This window comes from Lotus japonicus, chromosome 5 (assembly GCF_012489685.1).
Source record: "Lotus japonicus ecotype B-129 chromosome 5, LjGifu_v1.2".
Lineage (NCBI taxonomy): Eukaryota > Viridiplantae > Streptophyta > Magnoliopsida > Fabales > Fabaceae > Lotus > Lotus japonicus.
Window position 1 is genome coordinate 62,804,664 of NC_080045.1, and position 22,533 is coordinate 62,827,196.

Here is a 22,533-nt window from a genome sequence, read left to right on the forward strand (position 1 = left end):
GTATTATATAAGTTTGCTCTAGCTTCACTCGTTATTTCTTCTCTAAAAAATGATTTTTTTTTCATCACTTTAACATTTTCGCCTTAGGCCCCAAAATCTCTCTACACGGCCCTGAACATACATTATGATGCCACTAAGATAAGATTTCACCATTGTTAGATCTCATTGTCATAGCCCACCCTTAGCTGGGGCAGAGCCGGGCAATAATGAAGACAAAGCGGATAGTGTGGCAGTGATCAACAACGATGAGGGTGAGAGGTGAATCTCACTATGAAATTAACACATTAATTAATGATTAATTTGATTGTCATTATTAAAAAAAATCAAAGGTCAATATTGTGTATAGCAAAGCATGGAGTTTCTTAAATCTCAACCCCAAATTTTCAATCAAATGACTATTACTCCTTACCTTTTTTTTTTTTTGATAAGCACTCCTTACCTTACTCTCCAAGGTGAATCTCACTATGGTGACTAGTATGTCATGGCTGTTTACACAAGACATAATGATTTACAAATGAATTCCCCACTGCAGATGCCAAGATAATGATGAAAACAACGAAGCATGTTTAACAACAAATTCTCAAATAACCATCTTCTGTTCCAACCAGAAACAATCGAGAGAATGGTAGTATACTAATGCTTGATAATGCTGACAAGCTTCTCATTCCATTATCAGAAACGTAGAGTTTCTGGGGGATAATGTGATGCTGCCCATCCTGTGTCATGGAACCACATAATCATTATAAAATCATCTATATGAACAAACAAAGGGGGAAAATCACATCAAGCAACAACGATATAACTAAAGCAAGAATGAATGGAGTTATTTTGACAACTAAATTAGGTGCTAGACAAGCTAAATCAACAGACCCTTCCTAATTCCTATCATCATCATGCAAATATGAGCCTTAGAGAAAGAGAAGCGTACTGTTTCACTGGCACATTTAGACAAGGAAAGAAGCCCGATCCTATTTCGAGAAATTGAAATAACATCTTGGCCCCAAATGCAGAAATTGGATATGCCATCAGAATGACCTCTGAAAATAATGGGCTGCAATGGCAAATTCCTGCAAGGATAATAAAAATAATGTTGTTAAACAAAGCTTATCACTTTCATTAGGTTTTTTTTTCAGGAATATACTTTCAAATAAACAAATGCATTACACCAAGCAGACTGTGTATGAAACGTATAACCACAGAAACAAGGCAAGGGAAGTCCAAAACTGACATGAGAATGAATAAAGAACAATTTAATGTTAGTCAAATAAGATCTTTTGCTAATTTTGGTCATCATAAAATTCTTTATTTCCTGGAGTGAAATTATATACACATTTTTATAATGGAGTTTGGTAATAACTAGTAGGTGCATATGCCATAAGGGGTGTCATCCTTCAAACTTCAATTGACCATTTGCTTTACCTACTAACAACTTTCATGTGTCCAAATATACAAATTTTGATCTCTAATAGAAGAAGCTTAAAAGAGACAGCTCACAGCTTAGAATGGTCCAAAACACCTAAGGAATTTAAGATTCATGGGGTCATAGCTCTTACATTCTTAAGTCCCAGACTCTTAAAGTTCTGTCCAGAGAGCTGGAAATGAGCAGATGCTCGTCATGTGATGCCAACTGTAAACAATGACATTGTTGAAACCGTGGGTAAAATCAAATTGGGTAGTCCCAAATATTTTGAATATAACTCACATACCTTTGTTACATATCCATCATGAGCTCGCCAAGAGGCAATGACATTTCCACTCTTAGCATCAAATAATTTACAGTGACCAGAACTTAGTCCAGTTGCAATCAAAGATGACAAAGTGGGAATACCACCTGCTTGGATTTTGTTAGAACCCGAGGAACAAATGGCAGAAATAAGTGAAGGAAAACTAGAATCATTAGATTCCCCCCTCCAAATATGAAGCTTTTGACCTCGAGCAACATCAATAAACCTGCACAGTACAGAAAAAAATCATGAGTTGGAAGGCGTCAACGTATTTCCTAACGTGCATCGAATTGATATAGTAGCTAAAACAGAGAGTCAATTTCACCTGAGAGAACCATTTCCAGTGCCGACTACAAGAGTTTCAGCAGAGTCTAATAGATGCATACAAGTATAAAGGCTTGAGTCAAAAGCACTAGACAATATTCCACTTGATAGTGTATTCAAATTAAGGACATTTGCCTGGTCACTGTTAATTTTTGGCACAGAGGGTTGATGGTTTGTAGGATAGCCAGATTCTGTTTGGGACTCGGCAAAAACTGATATTTGCTTCCCTGTTTGACTATTCCAAATATGAATTGTTCCATCACAAGATGCCACTCTTCCACTAGAAGATAAGATGCAAATATCGTTTACCACCTAAAATTTGCATGAGTAATGAGTGATTTGTAGCAAATGCTGTTACAGTAGAAAAATAATATCTAAAAGCCCAAAGAAGCTAAAAAAATTTCAAACACACCTTAACTCATGAATAACTGTTACAATTTGTATACTAATAAATATGTTGTTGCACTAAACATCCATTCACATCACATCCCCTTTTGTTTTAAATCATCATCCATTATGCATATGGATCACCTAGCAGTGCTAGGTGATGCTTAATGGATGATGACTAGCAGTTTGCTGATTGATGCCATAGTTGAAACTTCATAGTACTTAGTAGTTCTTTACTATAGGAATATATAAATACTACATGGATTTACATCAAGCAAACAATGGTCGAAGAGTGTCATTTTAACTGAATGTAAAAGCAAACCTCCTCATGGCCATAATAGCCTGACAGACAGTTAGTTCGGCTTAATTCCCACTTCTGAACAGTGCCTTTATATCCTTGGCCAATTCCTGCAGTAAAAACTATACATTCATCCTGATCAACAGCCAGAGACCTCACTGCTCCATGATGTGCCCGTATAGAGTGAAGTACAGATGCTCTAATCTTCCATGGAAGGTCTTCTTTCTGAACCCCAACCCGCCCAAGAAATTCAGGCCCATCCCAGATGGTGGATGGACTAGGGAACCAAAACCAGGGTTCAAGGTTCACTTGGCATGACATTCCTTCATGCATTACTACTGGGCTCTGCTGAACTTTGAATGACCGTCTCTGAGGATTCAAATTTTTGGCACTTTTACTACCTTGGGATTGTGGAATTGACCATCCAACACCATTAAGCAACAGCTTTGCTGGATTGTATTCAGATGTGAATCCCCGGGAAATCGCATGTCTTCTGGCAATAAAATTTTCTGAGCCATTTTTTGATGATTCTCCTGCATATTCCCACTGAACCACAACAGGCTTAGAAATGAGCAAACGAGGCCATGTGACAGAAATTATTGCACCAACAAAAACACAATTTTCCACTTACATGAGGGGGGGCAAGAAGGAAACAAAGGTAAACGTAGCATACCTTCCAATTATGATGGCGTAGAAGAAATTGTTCAAGAAGCAACCATGTAGTACAACATTGACGAAGTTTCTCTATCCCAAGAAGAGATGCAAAGGAAGGATAGAGAAGCAACCTGCATATGACCAGAAAATTTTATTTATACTGTGAATAATAAAGGAAGAATGTAAGACAATAAAGCAGACACAATATAAAATACAACAAACTTGAAAGTGAGCCACAACCATTTACAGCACCTAACATAATGTACCCAAAAAAACTAACTCTCACGGTTTCAGGTGAATGTGCATACTTTTTGGGTTAAAAGAAGACCAGACACATGAAATGTCATGGGTTTGGGTTTCCTATTCTGAGCTCAAATCATAATTGGAGAAGATCATTGATCTTTCAAATTTTTCTATCAATAAATCAAGTGTTTCAAATATGCTTCTCAAATTATGAAAGTTGAGCATTCCTAAATCCCTCTATCCCTATATGTCTAACAATTAGAGGTGCAATATTGTCTATGTCTATTTGTTCTAGCATTTTTTGTGGGGCAAATCTACATATCATATGTGTGATTACATGCCTTTCACTATAAAAAGGTATAGTACAACTATTTTCAGATTTAACATCAACCACTCCTAAGAATAAAAAGAAATTCATTTCTGCTTATCCTTGCATGATTTCATTTTTATCCACTTCTCTTACTTACTACTCTCCACTCTCCTTACCTAGAGCTTTTCTAGTCTTGCATTAAATACCCATGAGAGGAGTTTCTCCCTGCATAAACCTAGTCTAGAAAGCAGATTTGTCACTCACACTAGGTCCATACGACTTTCAATTTGCAAGTCCCCTCCAAATTTTAATTTGGTAACCTTCAAGTTTCTGCCAACAGTAGTCGAACCTTTAGAAATTTCCTGGGAGAAAGCAAGTTCATCAAATAATTCTTTAAGCTTTGGAAGAATATGCAATGCTGTCAAATCTGCCCCAATCCGCTGACAAATTCCAAAGAGAGTAGTAGCAGCAACCTGACAAAGAGAAGGCGACTGCCATTATTTAACAATTTAAGTGACTATGGCAAGATGCATTGTGGCAAAGAAATGGATCAGACATCTCCAGAGTATCAGGATACTAGCCAAAAGGAAACTTTGATCTATAAAGTTTGAAATATAACTTCTAACTTTGAAGGATTGCATACAAACAATTTGGAAGAAGTGCCAGAGTGTGTCAATCTGTTTTAGGTACAAATACAATGCTTGGTTTCAAAAACCCACGAGTCAAGGCACAGACCTTGATCTTCATTTCACCATAACTCTTCATTTGACATTCTAATTTAAGAAGGCATAAAAATATTCATGTAAAACTGTATATTCCTTTGCGACTTGTGATTAAAAAGTAAAAAGTCCTCCCTAAAGAGTAAAGCTGAGATGCCAATTAGAGCCAATGAAACCAAGGAATGGACGATGGAGCCAAAACAAACCAATGAATAATTTGAAGAACCTGAAGCACTGCAATTTCCATATGTTTCTGCATGAGAATCCCAATATGTATGCAACTTACGTCCTGTATATTTACAACACATTAAAAAATTAATTGTAATACAATACTTACTGGCAATTAAAGCATTTTGAAGCCAAAAAAGAATAAGAACATACTGCTAGCAGCTCTTTTACAATGACCTCTTCTGTCAAGAAAGCTGCAAGGCCATCCAAAGTGATCATACAATCAATAAGTGCTAAAGCACTCCAACTCTGAACAGGATCAGGCTTATTCATGCATGACACATCAGTGAAGGAACGAACAACATTTTTCAGCAATGGTAGCATCTGTTTAACAATAAAGGATTCCCCAAATATACCACCTGAAAAGTCAAAAGAGGAAAGGGGATTAAAACTGAAGGCCTCAAACGCGAAACATGGAAAAATACAAAAGTCAATAAAACAAGAATACCAATTCTGACTAGCACATCAAGGCCATCTGAACACAGTCCTTTCCCAAAGCAGTGAACAAGGGGCAAGATGGTCTGGTTCAAGAAGAAAAAGGTCAGTAAAACAATAATGGTTGAACCTAAGTGGGAGTGCATGCATGTGGAAAAAGGAAAACATAGTGCTGAGGTTGTTGCAAAACTTGAAAACCTGATGAATGGTAATCGGAACACCAATCTCTTCACTAGAACCGATTAGAAGCACTGAAGCAGAGGCAGCTGAACTTTTATCTGGATAAATATACAAATTTGACAAGACCAACGGGTGAACAGTTGCCAGGTATGCCTGTTTACCAACTCGATTCCATATTTCCCGTACAAATGAATCTTGTAAAAGGGAAACCTTTAAATGCAAACAACCTGCTGTCTGTAAAAAGATGTCTCAATAAGAAGTCAAAGAATTAAAAAATATGTAAAAAGAAAAAGAAAGAAAAGATCTTTACAGACTAAATAAATTCACACAATGAAGTTCACAACTAGCCTGTAAAATTTTCTGTACGGTTGGCAATATTAATGTTTTTACTGCTTGTGCTGTTAAGCATTTCATTAGTTCCTCCAGTAGTATATATGCCCATTCAGCTTCGGTATCATTAACAGCGGTCACTATAAGTGGTAAGCAATAAGTAGCACACATTTCAGTTGCAAATGCACCCATTTCTCTGAGAGCCCCCTGCTTTGCAAGATTTGCAGCATAACGGAGCCGAGTTTCATCTTTAGATACAAGCTGAAGTGGGGCAAGAAACAAGTAGGAGGACTTGACTGTCTTTGGGAAATAAGGGGATTCAAGAAGAATTTTGGCTGATGGCCTCCTATATAGCAAAAATTAATACTTCAACAATATGATAGAAGAAACAACCCACAAATCATAACTAACAAGGACGGTAGACACATGCATTCAGTTGCACATAGGCACGCACACACTGATACCTCGTCCAATCCTTTTGGATGCATGCTTCAACAAGTAATCTAACATGAGGAGGCAGTTCCTGTAGAAATCCTGGTAAGGCTCCATCCTCCAAGTACATTGCCAATGAAATTGAATCGAAGAGGGGCCTGCAAAGATGAAGCTCAGCTAAGAGACAACCAACAGAAAATATGTCCCTAGCAACATCTTCAGAGTCAAGTCTTGAAGAAGATAATTTCTGCCTCCAAAGCAGAAAGTCTGGATATCCTGAGGAGCCTTCATCTTCCTCTTTCATGTGTTGAAGAAAGGAGATCAGATTCATTTTATATGGAACCCAATAATTTCTGTTTACCAAAGATAGTTCACTTATGTTTTTACTAAATGTCTCTGGTGCTGGATCTCCCAAAGATGAGATGTTCTTCCCTTTAATATGATTTAGTGGATAACGATAACAAGCATTCAAATGCCTAGCATGTTCTGAAAATGCAGATGCTTGCTCTAGTTCTTGTAGATAAGCAGTTTCAGATAGAAGAGATGTCTCTCGCTGCATTTCATGTGCTTCACTCCAAACTTTGGCATATTTGTTGGAACCATGACGTGTTATTCTAGAAGTAGCGTGACGAATGGGGTGCGGTTGTGTAAAGAGCTGACGACGTCCAGTAGATCTTGGCATTGTGGGTTCCGATAAAGGAAGCATAACATTCTTAGCAATAACTGCTGCGTGGCCAGACATTTTGTACCCAAAGATTATATCTATCCAATGGTGTAGTTGAAATGACACCCTATCACTTTCTAATGCGTCACGGTGCAATTTAATGAAATCCTCGGGACTCTCTGCCCAAGAAGGTACAGCCAAATCAGCCATACCATCATGTATTGACCTAAAAATTAGGGCATCACAGTAAAACTCCGGAATGCATTCATCAGGGGTCCATTGATAAAGCCTTTGCATTGTGGAAGGATATTCATTAGGTTCATACACTGAACGAACAGCCATTCGAAGAACGCTCAAAGGCAGCCTTCTTGCTTTATAACTGCAGACAGCCAATTCAGACAGACATTCATCTGATACATGATGAGGGATTTCAGATGTTGAATAGGTGAAATCCAACTGTTCATCACCTTTTGCCAGGCGCCATTTGCTCTTGTTTAAGTCCCGCCATCCTGCATCACAATTATCATCAGGCTTGGAGCTAAAATCAATTACCCAAGGCATTACAGGATGAAATGTATGGTCACCCCACCTTCTTCCTGCTAGTCTGTTTAAGATAAGTAAATACTCGAAATTACTTAGTTCCCCTCTCCACCACTGATGAAAGCTACAATTCCAATCTATCGATGGAGAAAGCTTCAGATCAGCATAAAGATCATTAGAATGACAGCCACCATTACAGCAACCGGTTTTTGCAGGTTTAGAATCAACCCTTTCACTCTTTTGCGAAGTTAAACTTGATTCCAACACAGGTTCATTCCACAATCTCAGCCAAGACCACAACGAGTCCGTCAACAAGATATTGGAAGGGCATATATTACCATGCGAAACCCCTAGACCGTGCAAGTACAATAAGGCTGAGAGTAGCTGATATATAAGAAATCTTCTATTCCAATCAGATTTCAACGCACCGGGGTTAAAATGAAGAATACTTTCCAAGTTGTATGGAGTCTTTGGAAGCACCATGTTAATGTAATCAGATGTTTTCAAAATTCCAAGAACAGGAGCTATGTTTGGATGCCTCAAAGAGCCTGGAAAAGTATCTTTCTCAAATGAAGGCAGCCCAAGTAACCTAAGAAAATTTACACAGTCCCGTCCAGACGCTTTCCCTGCAATGAAGAGATCAAGCGACTCTAACACATGATCTTCGCTTAAACCGGACAAGAAATCAGCGGCAACCTCTTGAAACGTAGAATACGAAGACATTCCGACCCGAGCAATGGGGGCAAGTGAGGTGATTGTCCTGGAGCAAGAAAACCTTCCAGAATGATTACACGACGTGTTTCCGGAAGTAGCATTTCCAGTTTCAGAAGCAACAGATATAGCAATTCCACCATTAATCTCATCATTATATTGATTGCCTCCAATATCATGATCATTACTCCTAGTGCTTTCACTACTACTATCCAAAATATATTCATTTCTGCAAACCCACCAATAACTAAATCATCAATCATTTTGTTACAAGAATGCATACAACATCAAAACATTTCATATAACAATCCACAAAAACATCATTAAATTGAATCTTACACATAATTGACAAAACAATTCTTGTCGTGACCGGGCATGTACTGCAAGATGAATTGACTGCCCGATGCTTCAGTACCAGAAACCTGTTTTGGAAGAAACAGAAAAAGCAAGTTAGAAAATGGATTAAGATAACAAAAAATGATCAGAAAATTCAAAGAGAGGATGAGAGATTGACATGAACGATAGCTGAGGAGCCGAAAGGAAAAGCAGAAGTGGAGATGGCATAGTTGAAGACGAGTTGGTCAGAGAAATCCGAGTTGATTCGACGTTGGAGGCAGTCGAAGCAGTGATTCTGTTCCTCCATGGAATCGCTCGCTCTGCTGAGTCGAGTCAACTCAGCGATTCCTCATGCTTTGCTGCCTGTGCTTCTTCTCCAACTGCAACAGTTGCTTAAACGCAGCGTTTTGTTGTTAATCGTGGAACTCTGTTGTTATATTTGTTGATTGAATTTGAGATTAGGAGTATGATTTTAATCACGGATCTAACTGAAAGCTTCTTACTTACCCCTTTCCCCAAGACCCCAACCCAAGACTGGTAGGTGGTGTGCACTGGTGCTTAGATTAGCTAGATGGAAGTGGTTCTATTTGAAACGAAAAATAAACAAAATGTTTTGCTTCGTCTCAGGGTAGAATCTTAATTGTCACTCCAATATTCTCATTTAAATACAACTTATTTCATTTGCTTCGATACACAACGCTACGGTTGGACATCCCACTATTAGACATTTCATTATTGTGGTGGTATTTTACCGCCAATCCATGACGGTAAAAACCTGTCACAAAAGTGGATTCATTGTCACAAAAGTGAATCATCTACAACAATAATCGATATTTTATTGCAGTATATACGACGAAGTGAGATATATTGGACTAGTGTAGTGACATCCATATTATGCGGAGTGATTTTTTATATTCTTGACATGATTAAAATTGTGTGAATAATATACTTTGGTAACGGTTCGTCAAGGTCGATCCAGTCTAAGCCAAATGTATTTTGGTTCGGTGTATACACTTAGGCATTCCAACGACCTAAGTTATTCTTCAACATGCCAATTAGCGAGGTTGAAACTAGGTTGAGCAGAAGTGCATGTTTGGAGTTCATTTTTAGGTTGTTCTTATACTTTGCTGATTAAAATTGAGCTGATCAGGAGTTAGAACATGCTAATAATAGTGTTGCTGCGACATGGTTTAATTTAATTTCTGTCATAGTACACTGAACTTCAAACTAAGGAAATTAAAAATCCTGTTGGGTATAAAAACATGAGTAATGTGTCCGTTGAAAAGAAAAGGAATATATTGTTGCACATCTGTTGCTAAAGAAAGAAAGCATAACGTTAATCATCAGGAGACTCTAAGTCTCAAACACGGTTGTAGGCCACTGACTTGCTGAAAAGGCGCCTAATGTATATGACTTGCAGTGTGCTAACAGCAGCCAACAAAAGGTACTCTCCGACAGTGTAGAATATGACTCGCGAGCGTGTGCTCTCATTTGCTACAAACAAAAAAGGGAGTTTGAGTCAGTACAAGGTGGATAATGAAAGAAGAAGGAATGCAGACGAGGATAATATATCTTTCATTCTTGATTCAGGAAAATACTATCATGAGGATATTAAGAAACAGATCTAAAATGCTGTACATAATGACCAGATATCATGAGACTGACAGTTCCTAGATGCAGAAACTAGGAACATTCTTAGCCAACAACAAGCGGTACAAACAAACTAGTTCTTATATGTCTAAAAAGTTAATGGATGGATGATGGATCTCTGCTACACTAGGCCTGGGAGTGGAAAAGCTTTGGGTGAGATCACGATCACGTGAGAAACTGTCCCTTTCTTTTCACTACTTTCTCTCGAAATCCAAGTTCTTAAAAGAATTGGTGCTGAGCATGAGTAATTCTGTTATCAAAATTCCCACTCCCCACCTGATATCCATGACTCTGTCCGGCATTGCGTTTAGATGCTCAGAAGAGGTTAATTTTAGCCTCCCGGTTCTTAAAAAGTTTGTGACAATAAATTGCATTTTATATAAATGCATATATGATTCAAAGAAAAATATCATGACTACCACAATCAAATTTCCCAAGGTAGAACAGTGGCAGTTCATGGAAAAGGAGACTACTTACTATGGCGATGCCTAGTATCACGAGCTTTCAAGTACTTTTGTTCAGCTGTAACAGACTCTAGTGCCTCCCTGAGCTCAGCAATTTTAACATTAATTGGGTCCAGATGCTCTGCAAGTGCAAACCATCAAAATTAGGGAAACTCCCAAAAACCAAACAATAGAAGGAACAAAAACACTTAGATTGCTCTTCACAAATGTCAAGAATACCTCAGGTAAATGGTAAACGACTATACTATTTAATACTATAAATATGTTAATTGTAGAATCTACTAAGGATGCTTTCCCAGAGAACATACCATCTTTGGCAAGGTTATGCTCATTGGGAATATGACCAACATGGATGTAGAAGGAAACAGTCTCAGGTGTCGAGTATGGGTTATGAAAACAAAATTTGTACATCCCAGAAGCTGGGGCTTTAAATTGAAACTTGTCGCCAGAGGTTCCCTTGATGTCGTGGACAGTATTACCTGCAGGAGATGTCACCTGCATATAACCCAAAAATTAGGATATCTGAAAAGCTAAAGATAGAAAACAATATGCAAATTTGGGCTGCTCAATCAGACAAAGAATTCATACAAACAGTAACCAAAGATGGCTCCTAATGCACTTCCTATTATACTAGTTAGCACACATAAATTTCTTTACACAAAACCACTATGGATTCATACAAACAGTAACCAAAGATGGCTCCCAATGTACTTCCTATGATATTACTAGTTAGCACAATATAATTTTTTACACAACCCTAAGTCCCCAAAATAAAATACATCACCAAGCATCAGCTAATATCCATGCAAAACAAGAAAGAACCAACAACCAAGGACTCACCAATGATCATTCATCACACAAATGATACTGATCACTAAAACATTTAAACACAATATATGCAGAATTTGAGGCATCCAACACATTTTGGTAATCCCCATCCATAATTCAGCTTAAGGAAGATGCAACCAAGTCATGTAAGAGACACATCAATAGCTTCCTACAGCTTAACCAAGTCCATCCCCTTTTGTTAAATGAACAATTTTCATGTTTGATTATAGCTACACATAGATCATATTCAACCCTAGTTATAAAAATAACACCAATCCTCCTCAAAAACCCTAATTTAACCCATCCCAACTAAAAACCCTAAATTCAACACCATACACAAAAATCCAAAACTTGCCAAACACCAAACAAAGCAAAATAAAACAAAATTCAAATTGAATGACAGGGAATTGGGTTTGCGTTGCACTCACCGTGAGATCAATGCCGGGGTGATCGGAGCCCCAGAAAATGTCATGGTCAACAACAACGAAGTTCCCGGAAACGGTGTCACCCTCATAGAGCACATACTCGTAGATGCACTCAACCTCGTGCACAGTGACAGAGAGCGATTCAATGCGAGCAACGAAGCTCAGCATCAAACACATCAAAACCATCCACATCTTGTTCGCAATTCTCTTTCCCTCCATCATTTATTTACCCTGTGGAATCAAAATTGTGGTTCTCAGATCTCAGAAGATTGCAAGTTTGAGAAAATTGTGATCCGTTTTGGTCTGTGCGGTGAAGGTGCGGCGATGAAGCAAAACGGCACCACTGTTGGCGTCGTGGACTTGAGATGATGAAGGTGGTATATGAATGAGGGTGTATGATGGAGGCGTCGTTTTTGGTGACGTGTGACGTGCACTAGCCAATCAGAGAAGACTGTAGGTGACAGGTCACACACACACTGTAACTTAACAAATATGGAATTTATTTTGACAAATTTTTTAATAAAAAATAATGATATTTATAATTTGTAAAGTTCTGTTTTTTGAAAAAGAATTTGTAAAGTTAATTCCTACGGTATTTGACTTTCTAGGAGTTACAATGATTTTGTAAGTAAGACCTTGAGAAGATCAAGTAAACATATCCCGACACACTTCCCACCTAAATCATCATCAACACACTCCTCCAAGCTTAGAAGGCAACCCTGGGAAAAAGTAGAGGCAAAAGGCTTATTCACCATTCATCAACTGACTGAAATGACAACATTTTCAGGTCATCTAAGGGTCGATCTCAACACACGTCGAACCTTTGACTACATAAGGAACCAAAAGAAAAGCGGGTAAGTAAGATTTAACCATTAACCCAAATTCTCTTCACTATTATTAGTTACTTGGTCACTAGAGTATCTTCACATGTACACCTCAAAGGGCTCGAGGCGCTAGCTAGCCCAATGAGAATAATTAAGTTCATGAAGACAAGTGCTGAAGCATTTACGTGTTCCTGATATTATACACTCATTTGAGTAACTGATTATTTGTTCGATCAATTACTTAATTCAAAAGTTAAAGTAATATTAAAATTTGTTCCTAAATGATAGCTCAAGTGTTCAGAGTTAGAGACATATGAGTTGAGGATGAGAAAGTCCAGAATCAATCATGAAGAATGCAACAGTGTTGTTAGTATACAAAGCGGACAATTTCACTTTAACTATTTATTTATCAGTTTTTTTTTAATGAAATGGTGTTAGGATACAAAGTGGACACTTAGGCTTAGTTCTTTTTCTTATTACTATTACAATAGTCACCTTTCTCTTTCAAGTTTTCTTCACCAACATTGGATCGCAAGCAACAGCAAAGGTCAACAGCGTTGAAAAATGGAGAAGATTCAGATACAAGTCCCACGAGTCAAACTGGGTAGCCAAGGCTTGGAGGTAAAATTTCTGGATAATTTCTCCTTCCTATATGGACATTTTTCATTCTCCTCATTAACCACTTTGTTCATCATCCAAAGTTGTTGTTTACAATGGACTGATTCTTAATTCAGCATCAGGAGGGAGAATACATTAAACCATTTTTCCATTTTCATCAAATGCCTGTTATTGTCAATCTCTGCAGTTTAAGAAAAGATCCTTGTTTTCATGATCACCAACTCAGGAATTATTTTACCCAAAAAGTTGGCATGATTCTATTTTAATCACCCATAATAGGACTTTGTTCTCCAAATTTCAACTCCACCCCAAGGAATCTTCAATCTGGTGGAGTCTTAGCCTGCATTTAGTGCATGCTGATACTTGTAGAATAAATGTCTTTTACTTTTACAATTTGGATTTTGTTTTCAAGCAGTAGAGAATGGTAATTTTGACCTGTTTTGTATATCAGACTATTTTAGATTCACAGGTTAGAGCCTGAGTATGATGATAGTGGTAGTGTATACGTCTCTAACTCAAGTATGCTTGGGTAAACAACTTAATTAACCGCTTATTCATAAGCTAATTTGAGAAACTTATTGAAATAAGAAATAAGTTATAGACTTATGGTAAGCATAAACTCTATTTCATTAGTTAATCTGAACAATCAAGTTAGAAAAAAGATTACAAACCATACTGTACTGTATGCAAGTAAGAGTTACATAATTAACATTTCAATTTTCAGCTACTCCTTCTGACATTCTAAATCTCTCTCTATATCCCTGCCTCTCTTGATTTCTCCCTTTTAGCTGGCCTAGTCTTTGATTTAGTATTTGTGATTGTGATAAGATAAGGACACCCCCGCCCCCTCCCGTGTGTATTTTCATTTTTGCAATGCAGGTTTCTAGGTTGGGCTTTGGCTGTGGAGGATTGTCTGGAATTTATAATGCTCCCTTGTCGCATGAAGAAGGATGTTCAATTATTAAGGAAGTGTTCAATAAGGGGGTTACCTTCTTTGATACATCAGATCTTTATGGAGATAATCATGATAATGAAATCATGGTTGGTAAGGTAACATATTATCCAACTAATTCATTGAGTGGTGGAAAACATAATTATCTGTATGAGCTGCAAATTGTGATAATTTGATTAGTCATGTGTTAACAACTGATACACAAAGAAATTATACTTTACATGTAGCAAGTGGCATGTAGTTATGTTTCACCAATATCATTATAACATTGCATAAAAATGAGTTTGTTTACACTATCATCTCGCTGGGAAAGACAGATTTGTGGGAGATTTAAAAGATACTTAGATGAGGCCTTTTCTTGTGTCATCAGGCTTTAAAAGAACTTCCCCCGAGAAAAAGTTCAGTTGGCTACAAAATTTGGTGTTACTAGATCAGAAGGGATAGTTCTGCAATTGGGAGTAAAAGGTACTCCTGAATATGTGAGGGAGTGCTGTGAAGCAAGTCTTAAGCGTCTTGATGTCAAGTATATTGATTTGTACTATCAGCATCGAATAGACACTTCAGTGCCAATTGAAGACACTGTAAGCTTTGAATGTTTTTCCTCTACGATCCTCTAAGTTTTTCAATCTAGATGATTAAGTGCTTTAACATTGATCTTTGTATATATGGAAGATGGAGGAGTTGAAACAACTAGTAAATGAAGGAAAGATAAATTATATTGGGTTGTCAGAGGCTAATGCTGACACTATAAAGAGAGCACATGCTGTTCATCCGATCACTGCTCTGCAAATGGAGTATTCATTATGGAGCCGTGACATTGAAGAAGAAATAATTCCACTTTGCAGGTATTTTACACACAAATACTAACTGTGCTGTTCTTATAGTCACAAATTACAAGTATACTTGAATTTTTCAGTTTGATATGTTTTCTAACTCTGTCATGTATGCTTTAAGGTTGGATTATCTCTAAATTATCTGAAAGAATTTGCTTTTATTTAACTTATAAGCATTTGTGCTTGCAGAGAACTCGGGATTGGAATAGTAGCATATAGCCCTCTTGGTCGTGGTTTTTTTGCAGGAAAGGCGGTGGTAGAAAGTTTGCCTAGTCAAAGCTTGCTGGTATGTAGCTAGTAATAACTAACAAATGATAGTTTTAAGTTTGCATGACTAAGGGAAGGTTTGAACTATTCGTTGGATCACATCTCTCCGGAGGGAAAATGGAATAGATATCAGTGTTAGTTCTAGCATGTTTAAATCATTTCTTTTTCTTCAGGATCAATTCTGAATGCCAGAAGCTACAAGCTACTCATAGTAGCTTCTTATCAGAATTGATTTTGGCTATCAAATGTAGAAGGATTTCCAAACATGCAATTTTATTCCTGCAGCGATTCTCTACTGAAATTTCTTCATGTTTCTGGTAACAGACTATGCATCCCAGGTTCACAGGAGAAAACTTGGAAAAGAACAAGCTTTTCTATAAACGACTTGATGACATGGCTTCTAAGCATGCATGCACTCCTTCTCAATTAGCCTTAGCAATGGCTTCTCCATCAGGGAAATGACATAATCCCTATCCCTGGTAGAGTCTTAACTATATTTAGGAAGACTTATGTGTTCAATATAAGCATGAGTTGCTTACTATCTGTTTCTAAAGTTAATCTTTTTTATCATTTGATATTCTGCCAATTTACTTTCTAGATTTTACTAATTTCTCTTAATAATCACTACTCAATGAAGAAGGAAAAAAACATGGTATTACCATGTTTGGATCGGTTTTTCTTTCGTTAGAATCAATTCTGACACCCAAACATTACTCACAAAAGCTTCTCCCCATGATTGATTTTGACTTTAAAATCAATTGCAGAAGGATTTTCAAACATGCACTCAAATCCTTTTCTATACAACTTCTATAATAAATCGATCATCTGTCTCTTTCAAGCATAATGTGCATTTGTTCATTGACTGTACTATTGTCCATAAAATATGTTGCTAGTTGCTACTATAAGCATGTGATAGATTGATTCTAATGACTATGTGCTAATCATATATTACTCTGATACCACAGGGACTACTAAACTGAGGAACTTTGAGAACAACATTGGGTCTCTGATTGTGAAGCTTACAGAGGAAGATTTGAAAGAAATTTCTGAAGCAGTTCCTGTTGATGAAATTGCTGGGAAACGAGAATATGATAGCTTATCAAAATATACTTGGAAGTTTGCAACTACACCTCCAAAGTAATTGCATAGAGAAGAACCGTTGAAGTGTGTAGTGAGTTACTGTTGAGTTTTTATTTAGTCATTATGCTCATCTCAATAAAATAACCTCTGGGATTCTAGGAGTGATCTGTTGGAAAATGGAAAAGCAGTTATACTACTACCTTCAAATGTATGCATGCCATTGTTAATTCTACAACTTAACTGACACTCCTTTTACTAGCAAAAAATTATCTCTTATGTGCATATTTCACCATCTGCACTATCAGTTCTACTTAACAGCTATAATGGCATTCTGTTTTAGACTATGGATCTTTTTTCATGAACTGATTGATAGTGGTTGAGTGAGCCATAATTTCTGCATACAAATCAGGGCCGGTCCCGACATTTTGGAGGCCCTGGGCAAATAATAACAATGGATCCTTAATAATTTTAAGGTTCGAAATTTCATCAGAACTATTATATTGGTTTGTTTGGCAACTTTCGAACCCGATACATAAAAGTAACATAAACAGTTACTAACCACTAGACCAGCTCAAGTCATTAATAACATCTTGAACATTAATTATTATAACTAAATTTTATTTTAGGGGAAAAGTTTAATGAGATTTTTTTTTGGGCCCCTTCTTTTTAGAAGCCCTGGGCTGTGGGCCTGCTTGCACAGGTCCAGGGCCGGCCTTGATACAAATATCAGGGAACAATGACTGCGGGACAGTAGCTCAATTCGCCTGTATCAATCTTTAAAGCTGGAGAGTATAACACTATTTTATAAATTAGGTTACTCTTATTGGATATTGGGGTTATAATGGTCTCTACTCGAGCTATCTTCAAAGGATAATGTTTGGGGGACATACGACGATCCGCAACCACCAATCAATACACATATTGTGACCGTTTTTTGGGCGGCTTGAGACACATCCACAACGTTAATTAAATTCAAATGGTTTTTCATTGTTAAGGTTTAACTTTGTTTTTAAAATCATATTCAAACAAATTTACACTTTTTATTCTAATTATAATAATTATTTTTAATTTAAATTTAAATTACTTTTATAACTTAATATTGAAATTTATGATTTAAATTAAATGTTCACTAATTTATTTTAATTCCATTTATATTATTTACCCAACTTTTTAGGGTACGATTTAAAAAATTAAAATCACTTCTAATAATAAATTACAAATCATAATTTTTTTTTCCTAACTAAACGTGTGTTGAATTTTGTATAAATTGCAAAACTAAACATAATAAAATATAAGAAATTAGTGTTCCATAATTAGTGATACAGAAGAAAGTGTAGAGAAAGTCATCTTATTCTCTATTAGCAAATAAAAGTATATCAGGTCGATCCTTAGATGCTAGAGCTGATCAGAAAAAAGCAAAAATTGCTATAAGCAAAGCCATGTGACCTTAATTGCAAGAAAAGTTCACTTAGAGCATCTTCAATGATAGGAACTTATTTTGGGACTTAACTCAATTTTTGTGGGTCCAAATTGCTACATAAAATTTAAACACCCATAAGGTCTTCATACACATTTCACTCTAGTGGTTGAGATCTTATTTTACTTTTTGACTGTACCCACAGTACCCAATATATTTATATTATTTATTCCCCTCCTTAATTTTCACTTTGGTTATGGTATTGAAAGAGAGAGGAAAAAATATTATTTTATTTAAGATCTCACATTTGAGAGTACATGAGCTAAGGCATGCCATGTAGGATAGCTCCAATGGTGAGACCTAATAAGATCCGGATCTTATTTTAAGGTCCCAAAATAAGGACTCCATTAGAGATGCTCTTAAACACGAAACACGAATGCTTTTTCCAGCAAATGTAATTTGGACAGAAAGCATTGAATTAGAGCAAATAAATTGATGTTAAAGGCAGAGGTTCAGTTTCTTGGTTAACTAAGAATCACTCCAAGAAACTAGAAAGTGAGTTAGTATAGTGGTTCAATATTTTATTTTTTAAATATACGGTTAAAGCTTATGTAAATGAAAACAACTCTTTTATAAACCTTTATTATTTTTTGCGCTAGTGTGAGAGATTAGTCACACAAATATCTATTATGGGAATATCCCTACGAATCATTCCAAGCCACGAATTATATTCCAAGAAAGCATTAGAACGTTCTAGTAAGTAGTACTTACCGAACTAGGTCTGCAGTTAAAACTAATTGAAGTCCTAAAGGTTCCACGTCAAACACCAACCATTTTAACCCCTGATTCACCCTTATGGCCCTCAAGGGAACCACGTCTCCTCCTTTTACCATGTGTGGACAAGAGAACCCACGTGAACCAATTACCTTTTGGACCTATACACACTAGACGTGGAACCAAACTGTCCACCACAATGCTTGCCTTAATTCTATATAAACCACCTCATTCATTGCTACTATACCTAACAAAGGAGGTGTAGCATTAAAAGCATAGCTTAAAAACTTTACTAAGCTCTTACTAGAAATTCTCTGATACAACTTGTTCTTGAGTTAACTTTGCCAATTTCTCTAATTCATCAATGGCTGCTATGCAATCTATCATCTCTAGCCCTATGATCCGCATGACCACCAGGTCAAGGGTGAACCAGTTCACCACTCCTGCTGTGTACATGCCAAGCCTGAGAAGGAATGCTACCCTGAGAGTTAGGTCCATGGCTGAGGTAAGGGTGCTTAAAATAATTTTCAGACATATAGTACTTGTAACATGCTTCAATTTTTTATGAGCACTAATTTTGTTTGTACACATGACGAGGAACAATCTTGTGTGTAACTATATGAATTTTGGTTAATGTTTGAAGGGAGAGCCAAAAGAGCAACCTATTGAACCTGTTACTAGCGCTAGCCCAGTTACACCATCACCACCACCACCACCACCAAAACCTCGTGCACCAAAGGTGAGTGAGCCAAGTGTTCACTATTTTTTTTTACAATAAGTTATGCTAATTACACCATGGATCTACAGTATGAGACTTTTACTGACATGAGTGATGGTAAATTTGCAGGTGAGCACTAAGTTTTCTGATGTGATGGCATTTGGTGGGCCTGCACCTGAGAGGATCAATGGAAGATTGGCCATGATTGGGTTTGTAGCTGCAATGGCAGTGGAAGTTGCCAGAGGGCAGGGAGTGTTTGAACAAATATCAGATGGTGGAGTTCCATGGTTCTTGGGGACAAGTGTGGTGTTCACTCTTGCTTCTTTGGTTCCACTGTTTCAAGGGGTTAGTGTGGAGTCAAAATCCAAAGGTCTCATGACCTCTGATGCAGAACTCTGGAATGGAAGGCTTGCTATGTTGGGTTTGATTGCCTTGGCCTTTACAGAGTATGTTAAGGGAGGAACCCTGGTGTAAGAGTTCAAAGGCTTAGGAACAATGTCTTATAAGGATTGTTTTATAGTAGGTGATGTATGAAACTTGGTGTGTTTTTTAATGCACATATAGAATTAATGAAATTTCAGACCTTAATCATAATCAGATTTCTTGTTATCACTTCTAAACTAAGAGCAAAAATCGTTGAAGGCTATTATTAACTGTTGTGATCCATACAAATCAAACAATGTATTGTTAACCTGCCTTAATCGAATAACTTAAACTGCACACATGGAGAAAAGTTGGAAATTGGAAAACATGATGAAGTTCTTGCTAATGAGAATCAGGTAATTACTATCCGGCAATTGCAATTATAATAAACAGAAAATTAATGTGGTTAAAACATTCAGACCATTTGTGTGGGGTAACCTGCAGTAAACCTTTAACTATTGTAATAGCTAATATCTATCTAACAATGCATTCAGGATAACATTGAAATGTCATTAAACTAGTTCATACTTCATAATGATAGATTCGATGACAATTGGCCAATTGCAATAGCAGATACTTAAATTACATTTCAGGATACCGAATGGAACTTTCACTCTTAATCATAGAGAAAGCACAACATGTCCTTTCTTTCTTGGTTGCCAAACACTTGAGACAGAAGATTACAGCTGGGAGATAAGTTTACACATATGGACTTGGGAAGCTTGGAGGGGTTGTTCATAAAATTGACTTGAGTATGACTTGAGTTGGCAATGTTAAATCATAAAATACTAATTAACTCAATATTCTGCTTTTGTTTATGCTGTCGACCCACTTTTTTTAACACATAATGATTAACATTTATTTGAATTACTCTCAATATGTCCTTTTTTTCTTGGTTGCCAAACACTTGAGAGAGAAGGTTACACACATGAATTTGGGAAGCTGGGAGGGGTTGTTCATAAAATTGACTTGAGTATGACTTGTGTCGACAATGTTAAATCATAAAATACTAATTAACTCAAGTGGTTGTTCATAAAATTGACTTGAATATGACTTGAGTCAACAATATTATTAAATCATAAAATACTAATTAACTAAATATTCTGCTTCCGTTCATGCTATCGACCATATCTTTTTAACACATATTAATTGAAATTTATTTGGGTTTCACTCAACATGTCCTTTTTTTTCTTGGTTGCCAAACCCTTCAGAGAGAAGGTTACACCTGAGACTGAGATAGAAGTTGACACATATGGACTTGGGAAGCTTGGAGTGGTTGTCCATAAAATTAACTTGAGTCAAAAATGTTAAATAATAAAATATTAATTAACTCAATATTTTGCTTTTGTTTATGCTATCGACCCTCTCTTTTTAGCACAATGATTGAAATTTATTTGGGTTCTCACTCAAAATGTGAGTCTCACCACCAATTTAGTATGTTTCATGTGAATTTCAACCACTAAAAGAAAGAATTGAAAAAAGAGTTAAAATAAGTGCTGTTAGCCACTTCTCATAGTAACACTATTGAATAATATAGTGCTGACTGACAATTGACCAATGTTAACATACATAGTGTCAAACATGGTGCTGACACAAAACGAGCTGGGTAGTAGAAACAACTAAAACTTTAGAGGAACAACAGCCTTTAACTAAGTACAAAAATAGAAGCCGTGATATTGGGTTTTTTACCTAAGTAGTGTAGTTTTGTAGTAAAATTACAGTTTTGAGGTACTTTTTTTTATTTACCATTCTGGTATAAATCGCCATTGTCAGTGGCAATTTTATTTTATTTTTTTAAAGAATCGCTAATGCTATTGGCATTTTAGTTTTTCTTTTTAGTTTTTTTATTAAATTGCCAACATGGTTGGTGTTTTTCTTATTTTTTTAAACAATCGCCAAACATGTTGGCGTTTTATTACTTTTTTTACAGTTTTTTTTAAATGTCATATATATATATATATATAAACAACTAAAATTGTATTTAATCAATTGATACTCACCCGTGTCTTATTCACTTTTATAGTGTCTCCGATGGTTAGTTTAAGTGATAAAAGTTTAAGACATGAGAGTTGAGTGAGATGAATGGTGAAGGATTCATGGTTCGAACCCTAGGAGAGACTAATTTACTAACATTACTAACAACTAACATTTACTTATAAAAAAACTCACTTTTGCAGTACTATGGTCATAAGTATTTGAACCGATATTTAAAGATAAACAATACGCATTACATAATTTAATTTAAGAGAAATGGCACAAAAGTATGTGAGTATCAATGGATTAAATACCATTTTAATTGCTGGTTTTTTAAAAAAATATAAGCCAACAAGTTGGCCATTTAAAAAAAATGTAAAAAAAGTAGTAAAACACCAACATGGTTGGGGATTGTTAAAAAAAATTAAAAATAAGAAAAATGCCAACATGGTTGGCAATTTAATAAAAAAAGGAAAAAATAAAATAAAACACCAATAGCATCGACGATTTTTTAAAAAATAAAAAAAATGTCACTAACAGTGGCGATTTATACTAAAATGGTAAATAAATAAAAAAGTACACAAAGCTGTAATTTTGTTACAAAATTAAACTGGGGTTGTCTAAATGACCCAAGGTAAAAATTGGGTTAAATCACCCTTTGATGAAGTGTGCCAATAATATTATAACATGTATTTTTATAAATTCTAACTTATTTCAGTATTTATTTTATTTATATTTTCATAATATTCATTTTATATAATAATTTATTTG

At 36.2% G+C, this 22,533-nt stretch overlaps 3 protein-coding genes and 1 pseudogene across 5 annotated transcripts; 2 read left to right on the forward strand and 2 right to left on the reverse strand.

Annotated features, from left to right (window-relative positions):
• Positions 1 to 288: 288 nt before the first annotated feature.
• On the reverse strand, positions 289 to 9,134 carry LOC130717690 (protein GFS12). Of its 3 annotated transcripts, XM_057568028.1 has the most exons (16): positions 8,694 to 9,131; positions 8,519 to 8,601; positions 6,297 to 8,408; positions 5,851 to 6,178; positions 5,521 to 5,736; positions 5,336 to 5,408; positions 5,041 to 5,246; positions 4,886 to 4,948; positions 4,205 to 4,413; positions 3,407 to 3,518; positions 2,758 to 3,279; positions 2,050 to 2,360; positions 1,707 to 1,950; positions 1,554 to 1,627; positions 929 to 1,067; positions 289 to 716 (listed from the first exon to the last, which is right to left on the reverse strand). In XM_057568028.1, exons 1-16 carry the CDS (start codon positions 8,820 to 8,822, stop codon positions 567 to 569), a joined length of 4,971 nt encoding a protein of 1,656 aa, XP_057424011.1. In that variant the 5' UTR covers positions 8,823 to 9,131; the 3' UTR covers positions 289 to 566. The 3 variants fall into 3 exon arrangements, 2 of the variants coding, with proteins under 2 accessions (XP_057424011.1, XP_057424012.1); XM_057568029.1 differs by lacking the exons at positions 8,519 to 8,601; positions 8,694 to 9,131 and having other exon boundaries at positions 6,297 to 7,437; positions 7,518 to 7,657; XR_009012379.1 differs by lacking the exon at positions 1,554 to 1,627 and having other exon boundaries at positions 576 to 716; positions 8,694 to 9,134.
• Positions 9,135 to 9,676: 542 nt separating this feature from the next.
• LOC130717692 (transmembrane emp24 domain-containing protein p24beta3) lies at positions 9,677 to 12,264 on the reverse strand. Its single transcript, XM_057568030.1, has 4 exons — positions 11,886 to 12,264; positions 10,938 to 11,124; positions 10,643 to 10,750; positions 9,677 to 10,009 (listed from the first exon to the last, which is right to left on the reverse strand). Exons 1-4 carry the CDS (start codon positions 12,102 to 12,104, stop codon positions 9,876 to 9,878), a joined length of 648 nt encoding a protein of 215 aa, XP_057424013.1. The 5' UTR covers positions 12,105 to 12,264; the 3' UTR covers positions 9,677 to 9,875.
• A 546-nt stretch (positions 12,265 to 12,810) lies between these two features.
• On the forward strand, positions 12,811 to 16,655 carry LOC130717693 (perakine reductase-like; annotated as a pseudogene).
• Positions 16,656 to 18,881: 2,226 nt separating this feature from the next.
• LOC130720705 (early light-induced protein, chloroplastic-like) lies at positions 18,882 to 19,959 on the forward strand. Its single transcript, XM_057571390.1, has 3 exons — positions 18,882 to 19,152; positions 19,291 to 19,386; positions 19,495 to 19,959. Exons 1-3 carry the CDS (start codon positions 19,012 to 19,014, stop codon positions 19,837 to 19,839), a joined length of 582 nt encoding a protein of 193 aa, XP_057427373.1. The 5' UTR covers positions 18,882 to 19,011; the 3' UTR covers positions 19,840 to 19,959.
• The last annotated feature ends 2,574 nt before the right edge of the window (positions 19,960 to 22,533 follow it).

What these genes read in the sequence shown, in the direction of transcription:
- LOC130717690 (XM_057568028.1), bottom strand. Translation starts at nt 8,822, where the DNA reads ATGGAGGAACAGAATCACTGCTTCGACTGCCTCCAACGTCGAATCAAC. An exon ending in GCTCCTCAGCTATCGTTCAT is followed by an intron (nt 8,602 to 8,693) that starts GTCAATCTCTCA and finishes CTTCCAAAACAG; the next exon opens with GTTTCTGGTACTGAAGCATC. An exon ending in ATCCAAAAGGATTGGACGAG is followed by an intron (nt 6,179 to 6,296) that starts GTATCAGTGTGT and finishes TTTGCTATATAG; the next exon opens with GAGGCCATCAGCCAAAATTC.
- LOC130717692 (XM_057568030.1), bottom strand. Translation starts at nt 12,104, where the DNA reads ATGATGGAGGGAAAGAGAATTGCGAACAAGATGTGGATGGTTTTGATG. An exon ending in ACCCCGGCATTGATCTCACG is followed by an intron (nt 11,125 to 11,885) that starts GTGAGTGCAACG and finishes GGTTATATGCAG; the next exon opens with GTGACATCTCCTGCAGGTAA. An exon ending in TGATACTAGGCATCGCCATA is followed by an intron (nt 10,010 to 10,642) that starts GTAAGTAGTCTC and finishes TTTTGTTTGTAG; the next exon opens with CAAATGAGAGCACACGCTCG.
- LOC130720705 (XM_057571390.1), top strand. Translation starts at nt 19,012, where the DNA reads ATGGCTGCTATGCAATCTATCATCTCTAGCCCTATGATCCGCATGACC. An exon ending in GAGTTAGGTCCATGGCTGAG is followed by an intron (nt 19,153 to 19,290) that starts GTAAGGGTGCTT and finishes TAATGTTTGAAG; the next exon opens with GGAGAGCCAAAAGAGCAACC. An exon ending in CAAAACCTCGTGCACCAAAG is followed by an intron (nt 19,387 to 19,494) that starts GTGAGTGAGCCA and finishes GTAAATTTGCAG; the next exon opens with GTGAGCACTAAGTTTTCTGA.